This window comes from Heloderma suspectum, chromosome 5 (assembly GCF_057233095.1).
Source record: "Heloderma suspectum isolate Gila_16-S chromosome 5, 16-S_ref, whole genome shotgun sequence".
Taxonomy (NCBI): domain Eukaryota; kingdom Metazoa; phylum Chordata; class Lepidosauria; order Squamata; family Helodermatidae; genus Heloderma; species Heloderma suspectum.
Window position 1 is genome coordinate 31,977,210 of NC_139462.1, and position 13,513 is coordinate 31,990,722.

The following is a 13,513-nucleotide window of genomic DNA, read 5'->3' on the forward strand; positions in this document are numbered from 1 at the left end:
ATGCTGACGTACCTGTGCTGAAGGGACTTTAGATGGTTTCTTTACCCAGCTGACATCTTGACCCATTGAAGGGGGTTGGCAATATGTTCCAGGACCAGGAGTATCAGCACGGATCACTTTGAAACGTTTCTCTTTGTACTGAGGACTGTGGCCCCCTTTAATAATTTTCTGGAGTTAAGAAAAATTAAAGGAAAACAGCCGATGAGTGTGACAATCACCACTATTTCTATAGCATGATCCATGTATATGGCACATTATGAAGGATAAGACAACAGGTCCCTACCCAAAGGACTTATAATCTAAAAAATAAACACATGAGACAACAGAGGAAGGGGAGGAATAGGATAGACAAGAGAAGAATATCTGATTGTTCCAGTTACACATACTCAGGCTTAGTTGCAGCAAGGAGTGGGGACTAGGGGTTTGTGCCAAAAGCTGTGTGGGAAAGGTGAGTTCCAAGGAGAAGTAAACTGTAGCATCACTGAGATAGCTCATTAAGACATGTGAGAGTCAGTTCCATACGTAAGGGCAGCAAGGAAGAAGGTTCACTCATCTGAGGGAGCAAAATACCTTAGATAGCTGAAAACAGTAGAACTGGATGAGCAAGGGTATGTCAGGATACAAGACCAGAGAGGTGCGGGAGGGAAAGCCGTGGAAGGCTGTGCAGGATGTGGGAGCAGATAGGAAGCCAGTGTAAGGACTTAAGGAGTGGTGTCGCATGGTGCAACCAACATGAGAGGTGAATAATTTTGGATCCAGAGTGCTGGACAGAGGTGAAGGGATGAAGGTAAGACAACAACATACCAGAGAAGAGAAGACTGCAGTGGTCAAGGCAAAAACTGAGATAATAACATAAACCAGAGTTTTTACTAAGGAGTCAGGCCCACGTAACTATCTGTAAAAACTTAAATTACAACCTTTTCCCACATGTTTTAATTCATGTAGAATTGCTTTAATTTAATGTAATTAAGTTGATTTAACCCACACATACCATTTTTTCTGACAATATCAATCTGCTATTGGAGTCCAAAATATAGTCTAATACAAAATAACTGGGGCATATTGGATCCCACAATGTTAACTTAAATTCCTCATTGGGAAATTAGGAAGCCCTGGAGGAGAAAACAGAAAAGAAAGCAAAAGTAAAACCCCAAATATGCCTGTGTGAAATATTGGCCTCATAGCAAACAATGAAAAAGGTCAAATGGACCCCAATAGTCTAATAAGGGAGGGGTTTACTTCAGAAGAACGTTACAAATAAGAAATCAGTGTTGCAAGTTTGCATTCCTCTATCTCAAGATAAAGCCAACTTGTTACAGAATTAACCTTCTAGGGTAAAATTTACTCCTGAGCTCCAGTGCAGTCGTCCCACACCTCTGCTGTGCTTTTTTAATGGGTTTTAATTCTGTATTTGTTGTTGTTCAGTCGTTCAGTCGTGTCCGACTCTTCGTGACCCCATGGACCATAGCACGCCAGGCCTTCCTGTCCTGCGCTCTCTCCCGGAGCGTGCTCAAGTTCATATTCATTGCATCCGTGATGCTATCTAGCCATCTCATCCTCTGCCGTCCCCTTCTCCTTTTGCCTTCAGTCTTTCCCAGCATCAGGGTCTTTTCCAGGGAGTTTTCTCTTCGCATTAGGTGGCCAAAATATTGGAGCTTCAGCTTCATTATCTGTCCTTCCAATGAGCACTCAGGGTTGATTTCCTTTAGGATGGACTGATTTGACCTCCTTGCAGTCCAGGGGACTCGCAAGAGTCTTCTCCAGCACCACAGTTCGAAAGCATCAATTCTTCGGCGCTCAGCCTTCCTTATAGTCCAGCTCTCACAGCCATACATTACTACTGGGAAAACCATAGCTTTGATTAGACAGACCTTTGTCGGCAAGGTGATGTCTCTGCTTCTTACTATGCTGTCTAGGTTGGCCATAGCTTTCCTCCCAAGGAGCAAGCGTCTTTTAATTTCATGGCTACAGTCACCGTCTGCGGTGATCTTGGAGCCCAAGAAAGTAAAATCTGTCACTGCTTCCATTTCTTCCCCTTCTATATGCCAGGAAGTGATGGGGCCAGATGCCATGATCTTAGTTTTTTAATGTTGAGTTTCAAACCAGCTTTTGCACTCTCCTCTTTCACCCTCAACAAGAGGCTCTTGAGATCCTCTTCGCTTTCTGCCATTAGGGTGGTATCGTCTGCATATTGGAGGTTGTTGATAATTCTCCCAGCAATCTTAATTCCGACCTCTGATTCATCCAACCCGGCATTTCTCATGATGTACTCTGCATATAAGTTAAATAAGCAGGGTGACAATATGCAGCCTTGTCGTACTCCTTTCCCAATTTTGAACCAATCGGTTGTTCCATGTCTGGTTCTGACTGTTGCTTCTTGACCCTCGTACAGGTTTCTCAGGAGACAGGTAAGGTGGTCTGGTACTCCCATCACTTTAAGAATTTGCCACAGTTTGTTGTGATCCACACAATCAAAGGCTTTAGCGTAGTCAATGAAGCAGAAATAGACGTTTTTCTGGAATTCTCTTGCTTTCTCCATGATGCAGCGAATGTTGGCGATTTGATCTCTAGTTCCTCTGCCTCTTCTAAACCCAGCTTGTACTTCTCAGCTTGTAGTTCTCGGTTCACATACTGCTGAAGCCTAGCTTGTAGGATTTTGAGCATCACCTTGCTGGCATGTGAAATGAGCGCAATTGTGCGGTAGTTTGAACACTCTTTGGCGTTGCCCTTCTTTGGAATTGGAATGTAAACTGACCTTTTCCAGTCTTGTGGCCACTGTTGAGTGTTCCACATTTGTTGGCATATTGAATGCAGCACTTTAACAGCATCATCTTTTAGGATTTTAAATAGCTCGGCTGGAATACTGTCATCTCCGCTAGCTTTGTTGTTACTAATGCTTCCTAAGGCCCACTTGACTTCACTCTCTAGGATGTCCGCCTCAAGTTCAGTGACCGCACTATCATGGCTATCAGGGACATTCAGATCTTTCCTGTATAGTTCTTCTGTGTATTCGTGCCACCTCTTCTTAATCTCATCTGCTTCTGTTAGGTCCCTGCCTTCTTTGTCCTTTATCATGCCCGTCTTTGCACAAAACGTTCCCTTGAGATCTCCAATTTTCTTGAAGAGATCTCTAGTCTTTCCCATTCTGTTGTTTTCCTCGATTTCTTTGCATTGTTCATTTAAGAAGGCCTTCTTGTCTCTCCTTGCTATTCTCTGGAACTCTGCATTCAGTTGGGTATATCTTCCCCTTTCTCCCTTGCTTTTCGCTTCCCTTCTTTCGTGAGCTACTTGTAAAGCCTCATCAGACAGCCACTTTGCTTTCTTGCATTTCTTTTTCTTTGGGATGGATTTCGTTGCTGCCTCCTGAACAATGTTACGGACCTCCGTCCATAGTTCCTCAGGCACTCTGTCTATCAGGTCTAATCCCTGAAATCTATTCCTCACCTCCACTGTATATTCATCAGGGATATGGTTTAGGTCATACCTGAACGGTTTAGCGGTTTTCCCGACGTTCTTCAATTTAAGCCGAAATTTTGCAAGAAGCAGCTCATGATCTGAGCCACAGTCAGCTCCAGGTCTTGTTTTTACTGACTGTATGGAGCTTCTCCATCTTTGGCTGCAAAGGACATAATCAATCTGATTTCGATATTGACCATCTGGTGATGTCCATGTGTAGAGTCGTCTCTTGTGCTGTTGGAAAAGAGTGTTTGCTATGATCAGCGTGTTCTCTTGGCAAAACTCTATTAGCTTTTGTCCTGCTTCATTTTGTACACCAAGGCCATGCCTGCCTGTTATCCTGGAGATTTCTTGGCTTCCTACTTTAGCATTCCAATCCCCTATGATGAAGAGGACATCTTTTTTTGGTGTTAGTTCTAGAAGGTGTTGTAGGTCTTCATAGAACCGATCAACCTCAGCTTCTTCGGCCTCAGTGGTTGGGGCATAGACTTGAATTACTGTGATGTTGAATGGTTTGCCTTGGATTCATACTGAGATCATTCTATCATTTTTAAGATTGTACCCCATCACTGCTTTTCCCACCCTTTTGTTGACTATGAGTGCTACTCCATTTCTTCTAAGGGATTCTTGCCCACAATAGTAGATATGATGGTCACCTGAATTAAATTCGCCCATGCCTGTCCATTTTAGTTCGCTGATTCCCAAGATGTCGATGTTCAATCTTGCCATCTCATGTTTGACCACCTCCAGCTTACCTTGATTCATTGATCTGACATTCCAGGTTCCTAAACAATATTGTTCTTTACAGCATCGGATTTTCTTTTCACCACCAGACACATCCACAGCTGAGTGTCCTTTCGGCTTTGGCCCAGCCGCTTCACTCTTTCTGGCGCTACTTGGAAATACCCTCTGCTCTTCCCCAGTAGTATATTGGACACCTTCCGACCTGAGGGGCTCATCTTCCGGCGTCATCTCTTTTAGCCTTGTGATACGTTCCATGGGGTTTTCTTGGCAAGAATACTGGAGTGGGTTGCCATTTCCTTCTCCAGTGGACCACATTTTGTCAGAACTCTCTGCCATGACCTGTCCGTCTTGGGTGGCCCTGCACGGCATAGCTTATGGCTTCACTGAGTTACGCAAGCCCCTTCACCACAACAAGGCAGTGATCCATGAAGGGGTTTAATTCTGTATACATAGAAATAAACAGAAAGAAATTACCAAAAAAAAAACCAGAAAAATCTATTCCACTGATCTTGAAGTGGTATAACCATGAAAACTGAATTTATGATTCAGGCAAAATCCCAAGTTATTTTCCCTTTCCTATTTTGATAACTGCATAACTCAGTGAAGCCATAAGCTATGTTGGGATTTTCTTGAAAACTTCCCAAACCTAGCTTCTAGTTCCCTGGGTGAAAGATGAAAACTTTCCTGGCAATATACAACATACTTTAGTTACTACAGGTGTTAGAACTATGCAACAATTAACAGCTCTGATGCTAGCAATATGTTTAAGACAATCTGGACTATTAACTACTTTGCTTTCAACCAATTAATTCAGTAGCTCATTAAAATAAAACATACAATATTCAATACAAGTGATATTTTAAGAACATCTTAAAAGTAAAAGTACAAGAGATAAAGAAAAAGTACAAGAGATAGTGTTTTTCCGCTAATGGCTGTGCAAGTGTTATTGGGACAACTGGCACAATACCACAAGCAACACTTAGCTTCAGAGGCCATTTTCATGGGCCACCTGGAGGTGGGAAAGAGAAAAATGCATAAATTGCTAGTTTCTCATCAAAATTCAGCTGCTACAGAATGCCATTTTTAAAAAAATAACCATTTTGTGCTGTATGTTGCCTACCTCTGACCTAGCCTAATGAATTTGAAATACGTTGTGCCACCAGCTTGTGGTAAGAGTATTGAAATTGACACTTGTGCAAAGATGAAAATGGGGTTTCCACAAGCAATAGAAGCTTTGTGTTAGCAGAATGACAGGCACTAGTGGCTATAACCAAATACTTTAATTTTCAGCTTGACTTTTGATTTTTTTTTTAAAAAAAAACTTGACAGAAGAACTGGTAACCATACACTAAGGCATTGTACACTAAAGGTATCAAACTTTTCATTCAGCTTTGACATCATAGCTATAACTATCTATCAATTGTAACAACACCAAATTGCCTTTTTTTCCTTTTTCCTTTGTATGATCATGTCAAAGCATATTATAGTCATGCTATATATTATCCCACTGAAAGAAATCTAATAGGTCACTATTCACAAACGTGCATGGCAGCAAAGTTTCATGTTTTGATGAGTGCACACCAGGGTAAATAGTCTTTTTGGCCCCAAAGTGAATTAACATCACATGTATGAAAATCCCCCTGTTATTCTCCTATTAAGGGTGACTTAAATTTTCATTCAGACCAGCAAGGTGTGCAATGGAGATTTTGTGGTTATCAAAACATTATTTGGGAAACACGACAACACAAATCCACTTACATGGCTGCCCTAAGCATACTTTTGCACCAACCTCAGAATATATGGGGGAAGAAGAACTGCACTGGACAACCTCCAGACATGGATCTGCCAAAGCATTTCATGAGACAAGCAGTGACAGAATGTGATGGCGTAGTCAACAGGCTGGAGTTGAAATCAGCAGGATGGCTAAGGAATGAGTGAATTGTTTGTTGGGGGAGATGCTACATGATATTGAAAGAGCTTTTGATAAGCCACCAAGGAGAAGGTAGATTCTCAGATTAGCATGGTGATCCTTTTATGAAAGGCCTAGGGCAGACATGACAGTGTCATTACTTCCCCTTGCTAATCAAGCTCCAGGTTTTCTTAAGATACAGGTTCACTTCAGGGTATTCCTTCACCTGGTGTTGCTTTTGCATGCTCAGGTGGCAATAGTATCTAGTAATGCCTTCTACCGCTTTCAGCTGGTACACTTTCTACACACTTTCCAGACCTGCCAACGGTCAGCCACACTCTGGTAAATTCTAGCAGATTGGACTAATGTAATGTGCTCTAAAAGAGGCTGTCTTAAAATGTTTCTAAAACAATCCTTTTATACACTTCTTTTACATTACTTCTTCTGGCCTGCCAAAAATAAATATGTGCACAAGTCTCATCCTTTTTAAACTGGAAAGGGCAGCCAAATTCAAAATTGCTTTGTCCACACTATAGAATGCTAAAACTCCTTTGCTTGCAAATATATATTAAGGTTATTGAATAAAAATTGCCACAGCGAAGATGGCTTTTCCCCTTTAAAAATGAAACAAGATTCAACACATTTAGAAGAAAAAAGCACTAAAGCAACCTTCCTCAACCTGGTGCCCACCAGATGTGCTGGATTATAACTCCCATTATCCCCAGTCACCATGTTGTGCTATCTGGGGATGATAAGCATTGTAGTCCAACAAATCAAAAGGATGCTAGGTTGGGGAAGTCTGCCCTAAAGCAATTATTTCAACCTTACCTTCTTAAAAAAATCAAAACCCAAGCATAACATTAATAGTAATTACATTCATTCCTTTTTTCCACCAGAGAGAACAAACTTGCCATATACCTAATGTGCCTTCAACAAGTATCCTACATCAAAATCTTGTTTATTATAACTCCTTTTAAAACTTGGTTACAGGTTAATCTAACTGCTTTGCCCATACATATTTCACAAACATTGAACCTTCATTTGGCAATCAAACTCCCTTCTATTTTGAGTTATAAAATAATTATATCTTCTACGGCTGTGTAGTTTGAAAGTTTTGATTACAATATTTAAACATTGGTTGAATTAGAAGTATTGTCTATCCTGAGCCACTCCTCAATTACTGTGATTTATATACATTCTAAGTTTGCCATCTGAACAGCCACTATACTGAGGTGATTAACTGAGGCACTGATACCTAACAGAAGAAAATATTCAGTTTATCTTTGATTCATACAAACTTTGTTGCTTATAAGCCATAGGTCAGCATAATCCAAAACAATATAAAAAGTAAAACATCTATAACTTCAATAATCTCAAACAGAATAAAAACAAGTACGACTTCTCAAACTTTATAAGACTTATGACAGTATATTCAGATGTTCTGAGCCAGTGCTTGGTAATAGACTGGATGAGGACCAATAAACTGAGACTCAACCAGACAAGACAAAGAAACATGTTGTGGGTAATCCGTCTGTTCAGTTAAGTGGCATTCAACTCGTTCTGGAGGGGACTGCACTCCCCCTAAAGGGCAGGTTCACAGTTTGGGGATGTTCTTAGACCCATCATTGTCACTAGAGGCACATGGTGGCTCGTAGCGCCTTTTATCAGCTTAGGCTGATATACCAAGTATGACCCTAACTGGACAGAGATAGCCTTGCAACAGTTGTTCATGCTCTGGTAACCTCCTGTTTGTCCAAGTTGGAGAAGCATTACTATAGCATACCAAGAATCCCAGTCTAGCCCACACACCTGGCAAGAACCACATACACTGAACTACAGGAAAAATTATAGTATAATTTGACAACTATTCTGGATCATGTAGAAAAAAATAGAAGATTAAGGGTGCAATCCTATGGAGATAGGCAGGTGCCTCTGAACTCGGAGGCAACCACCTGTCCAATGCAGGGCAGGAGAAGCATGGAGGGGGTCATTCCCTCCACGCTTCTCCTGCCCTGCATTTGCGACTAGACAGCTGATTGCAGCTGTCTAGCCACGGGAAGGCGGAGCAGGGGAGGAGGCTGCCGGACGACACATAGGATGTATTGTACCAGCATTTCCACCTTCCCTGCCCTGGAATGCCCCCCGGAACACCCTGTTTTGGCTGCTCTGCACTCCTCTTCCAAGCATGGAGCTCTGGGCTATTCCGCGCTGCCTCGTGGAAGCAGGGGGAAGGTCAGTTCTCCAGGAACCGACCTCAGAGCACGGACTCCGAGGTCAATTCCCAGAAAACCACATATCCTATGGCCATCTAGCCACTGACTAGCGGCCATAGGATTGCTCCCTGAGGGTGCAATCCTATGAGTCTTTATGACTTTTTTTTGGTCTAAACATGCATAGTATTGTGCCCTAAAAGTATTTTTAAATCATTACTAGCTGCCTAATAATATTATGCTCTGGAATACATAGCCCCTCAGCCCAATTTTAATTTGGAAGAGAAGTATAAGAAAGAAAGAACATAAGAAAAAATAATACATTTTGAGGAAAACATGGATGGATGGAGTCCTTGTCAGCTATGCTATAGATCCAGTTATGGGTTCTAGGATGAAGTTATAAACTGCATCTTTCAAAACAAGTTTATGAGGCCCTGCAAAATGTTTACCTGAGTTCTGTCAATCTCATAGTACCCCGGCCCTGGAACATCATTCTCAGAAGTTTGAGAAATACTTCCAATGCCACGACTTGTCATAGAAAGAAATGGGGCATAGCCACCTACAAGGAGGGGAAGAAATCATACACATTTGTAAGAATTTGACTTCAGCCCATTGTCCAGTAATGAAAAGCTGATAAAAAATTTCAAAATATGTAAACTGATAGGACAACACCATACACTTTATTTATATTATATGTAGAGTATTCAAAGAAATATTCAACTGTAAGCAGCTTTGACATGGTTCTCAAATAACACCATTTCCCTCCCCACCCATCCCCATCCCACTATGCCACATTGCAAGCTATGTTTGAACTGAGGAGAGTTTTAATAGCAGTATTTAATGTGGAATGTGATGCTCTGATATTTTTTTTTTTAAGCGTGTTATAAGGACAGACCAAAGAAAGTACTTCTTCACATAGCACGTAGTTAAACTATGGAATTTTCTACAACAAGATGTAGTAGTTATTGGCTACCAACTTGGAAACTTTATAAGGGAATTAGCCTTATCCTTTATGAATTTGCCTACTATATATTACCTCCAGTATCAGAAGCAATATACCTCTGAACATGAGGAGCTCGGGAACATGACCAGGAGAATGCTACTGCATTCATATCCTGCTTGTCGGCTCTCCAAAGGTATCTGGTTAGTCACTGTGGGAACAGAATGGGCCTTTGGTGCTGCAAGGCTCTTCTTATATTCTTGGATAGGAATCTACCATGCAGACAACATTCTCTAATGATTTGCACCAAAGCACATACTTTTGAAGTACACTATTTTATGAATCTGAACATTCTGATGAAAGAGAATCTTCGTGCACAGCATCTTCTGCTCCCCTTTCACTACAATAGACACTCAATTCAGACACTCAATTCAGAGCCTCCCCATATCCTTTTGCTGAATTAAAAGCTAGAAAGAATGGATATGGGTTGGGATGGGTGACACTGGAATTGTACTGTTCCTATTAATACCATGATTAATGTCAACTTTCAGTAACCATGTTAAAAAAAACCTAAGTATTTATTTATTTGTGTAGAAATTTACTTAAAAGTTTGTAGTGCAAGGCCCTAAGATTATTATTTATTTATTAAAAGACATATATCTCCCTTATCTCTCTCTTAAGAGATCCAAGGTAGCTATCATAATGATATAAGAAATACACAGAACTACAGAAATCAAGAAACGTTGTAGCAACTTCACTAGCAATCCAGTTGCTGATTGTTACAGGCTCCCCTCAAGAGCCAGGTCCTTCCATGCAGAAGAATCTAAACAATGATAGGGCCCAGTAGGCCTCCTTAAAGACAGCATTCTGCAACACAGGTGCCACAACCAAAAAGGGTCTAGTTAAGGGCGGCAGCGGGGGGGGGGGGTCAGAAAGCAGAAGGATAAATTGCTTCAATCTTGCCAATGCCACCTTGGTCTTCTGAGCAAATGCTAGGAAGGTTGAGGTCACCCAAATTTTAAAATAAATGTACCAAATATTAGTGACCTAACCCACAAACATACTTTGTGCTCTCCTTTTGCAGACAGATGGCACTTCCACATAAGAAATAAACACATACTAAGGAAAACACTTGCCAATGTCTTCTATAACTCACACTGAGATTGCCTTATATATTTAATATGTGATCCAGTGTATGAGACCATTATGATGTGTTTAATCTTCCATTTGTGCACAGTTGGGGATATATAGTATGTTTAAAGGGCTGCCATTCTGATCTGATTCAAAGAAAATATCAATGCCACATGGGTAAATAATAACAAGTACCAAGCATTGAAAACCCTTGATCATTATCTCACACTGTGAATGCATCAAGTATAGAAACCCTTACCTTCCTAAACAACAAAGCCATAAAAATACCCTGGGGTATAAGAACATTCTGCTTTTAAATCCATCGATATCTAATGCCCAATTGCCTGCGAAGCACAGGAGTTAACTTTCAAATGTGAGCTTCTTCTCTGGCCATGTGACCATGCATAATATGCCTATAGCATTTTGATTTGCAATGTCCTGAACCAACATTTCTGTAATAAACTGCAGCTGTTGACTTTTCTTTTACTATTATTTTAGTCTACATTATTACTTTTTTCTATAAAGCCAGGAGTTGTACAAGAGCAGAGTTCTTAAATTCCAGTAATAACAGCAGGAAAACTGGATTTTCATATACCTTATTTAAAAACCACTAGCATCTGATCAGTTTAAATAGAATTCTTGTGGATATTACTTTCCATACCCCCATGCTGCTAGACTGAGCAAATTCTGTTATGAAAGAACAAACCTGAGAAGCAGTGGCTCAAATAATGGTTAAAGCTTAGCTGCATTTGCCATTATTATATATTAACCTGTATTACAGTAGCACCTCAGAACCTCTTTTGACCTAGAGGCACCAGCATGACACCAGCTGTGATCCATACACCAATTCTTCTTAAAAGTGTTTCCTGATTTAATTCCATTGTAGGGTTTCATTTCCCCTATTTAGAACATTTCTCCACCTTTAGCAGTATGCCAAGAATAATTTGTGCACAAGTTTCATATCTTTCAAACTAGGAAAGAATGCAAAAGCTAAATCTGCTTTGTGTACACTGCAGATTATGAAAACCACTTTGCTTGCAAATAATCATTAGGGTTAGTGGAAAAAATTGTAGGAGCACAGCCTAATTCAATTTACATCGTATGCCTAATAAAACTAACACTGAGGTAAACTACAGCCTAACTGAGGTTTGACTCAGGCTCCATTTTACATAGACGCCCAAGGTTAAACATTTACTTGGAAGTAAATCCCACTGAGCTCAATGGGCTAAGTCCCAAATCAATGAGCATAGGAATAGAAGCAGAACAGACTGCAAACTGGTCAGAAGGGAGCAGACCTATGCACGTTTAGACAGAAAAAAGTCTTATAACTCCCAGCATCCCCAGCCAGAGTTGTAGGCCCATAGGATTGCACCTTTAATCTGGCTGTTTTCATTTGTCTATTTTGTTGAGATATTTTCAGAGGATTTAACTGAAAACAAATAAAGAGGATCTTTCTACAGATATTGAAAAGTGTATAATTTTATTAAAGCCTGAAATTCACACTTTAAAGGGACTTTATTCTATCTGAATATTTCTGGATAATTAGTCTGAAGGTGTGTAACCCTGGCTTTACTTTGAAATATGTTCCACTATCCTTAGTGAGACTTTATCTCACAGAAGAAAGCAAGTGTAGAGTAAGCCTACAATCCTTTACACACTTTGTAGGGTCCCACTGAATTCAGCCATTCATACTGTTGCAAGTGTACATAGTATTGCTTGGGAATAACTTTCAATGAACGCAAGGTGTTTATTTCTGAATAAGCATGGATGCAATTTGATTCCAATGCCAATTCTGAAGCAAACCTACAACATGCTGGCTTCACCTAAGCTCAAATACCTAAATCTACATGTGACAACTAGCCATCTATCAATATGAAAGTTAGTACTCTCCCCGTTTCCTTTATAACCTTTTTCTAGAACTTTCTGGTAGTGTACTCAACGCCATCCTTTGTGGTCCAGTGCATAGGTTGGTTTTACATGCATCACTAACAGCCCAATCCTATCCATGTTTAGTAGTTATTTCTTTTTAAAGCCACTGTACTTGTGAAATGTCTTTTCCCATATGTTTCTCCCTTCCCTTGTGATGGAATCTTATAATACAAGTAAATCCCAATGACATACTTCTGAGCAAACATGCACAGGGATCAAGCATAAGGCTGCAATCCTATACATACTTTCTTGGCAGTGAATGCTAATTTGAAATGAATTAATAAACATTGGTGGGTAGGGGGGACAAGCCTAGGTGAAAACAACTTGCAACCTAAATGCCTATATTAACACACAACAATAACATCTGTCCCTATGATTTCATGGAAACTTTAAAGGCTTACGCATTACCTTGAGAGTAAGCCCTCAAGAATCCAGAGCTAATTATTTTGAATAAACATATTCATAGCATTGGGCTGCAAGACCGCAACTCTTATTACAGCTTTCATGGGAGTAAGCCCCACTGAACTCAGTAGGTTTTGCTTCTGGTTAAAGGCGCAAGCCTATGAAAGTTTAGACGGAAAAAGTCAGTGGAGGCTGATGACTCCAATTTCGGTAGGGCTACGGATCTATTATGGGTTTTAGTCAAAACCACCTGGAACTCTATAGGAAGTATCCAAGGTGCTGAACCTATTTGGGGGTTACGGTTCAGCGCCTCGGACAGCTCCCTTAAGAGTTCCTGCTGGTTCTGACCAAAACCCAGAATGGATTCACAGCCCCACCGAAATCGGAGCCACCAGCCTCCACTGAAAAAAGTCCTGCAGTTCTCAACGTGCCCCAGCATGCTGGGAGTTGGAGGCCTTTTTTCCGCCTAAACATGCGTGGGATTGCGCCCTCAACGTGCTTCCGGGCTGAGCAAGGCTGCCTCGCAAAGTTCCCCGCAGCCAGCCGAGCACACGCACGCACACAACCCCACGCCTACAGATGGTCGCTGTTCAACGGTGGAGCACCACAGAAGCCGTCCCATATTGTACAAAAGGGCCTCTCTCTCACACACACACACACACACACACACACACTGAACCCCGACGGCGCTGTGGGGAGAAATGTGGCGCTCGCCTCTCCAGCTCCGACAGCCCCAACATGGGGCAGCCGGGGTTTGGGGAGCAGGAGGTGGGCGGCTTCCGCCCTGGTCGC

General features: G+C 41.2%; 1 protein-coding gene across 3 annotated transcripts in view; it reads right to left on the reverse strand.

Annotated features, from left to right (window-relative positions):
- STPG2 (sperm tail PG-rich repeat containing 2) overlaps positions 1-13,513 on the reverse strand; it is a 337,064-nt gene that overhangs the window by 323,323 nt on the left and 228 nt on the right. For all 3 annotated transcript variants that reach the window (XR_014792012.1, XM_084855659.1, XM_084855660.1), the window contains exons 2-3: positions 8,769-8,878; positions 13-168 (exon numbers count right to left, since the gene is read on the reverse strand). Coding sequence is in view for 2 of the 3 variants with exons in the window: in XM_084855659.1 (XP_084711785.1) it covers positions 13-168; positions 8,769-8,878 (266 nt within the window). In the remaining variant the exon portion in view is untranslated. The remainder of the gene's footprint in view (positions 1-12; positions 169-8,768; positions 8,879-13,513) is intronic.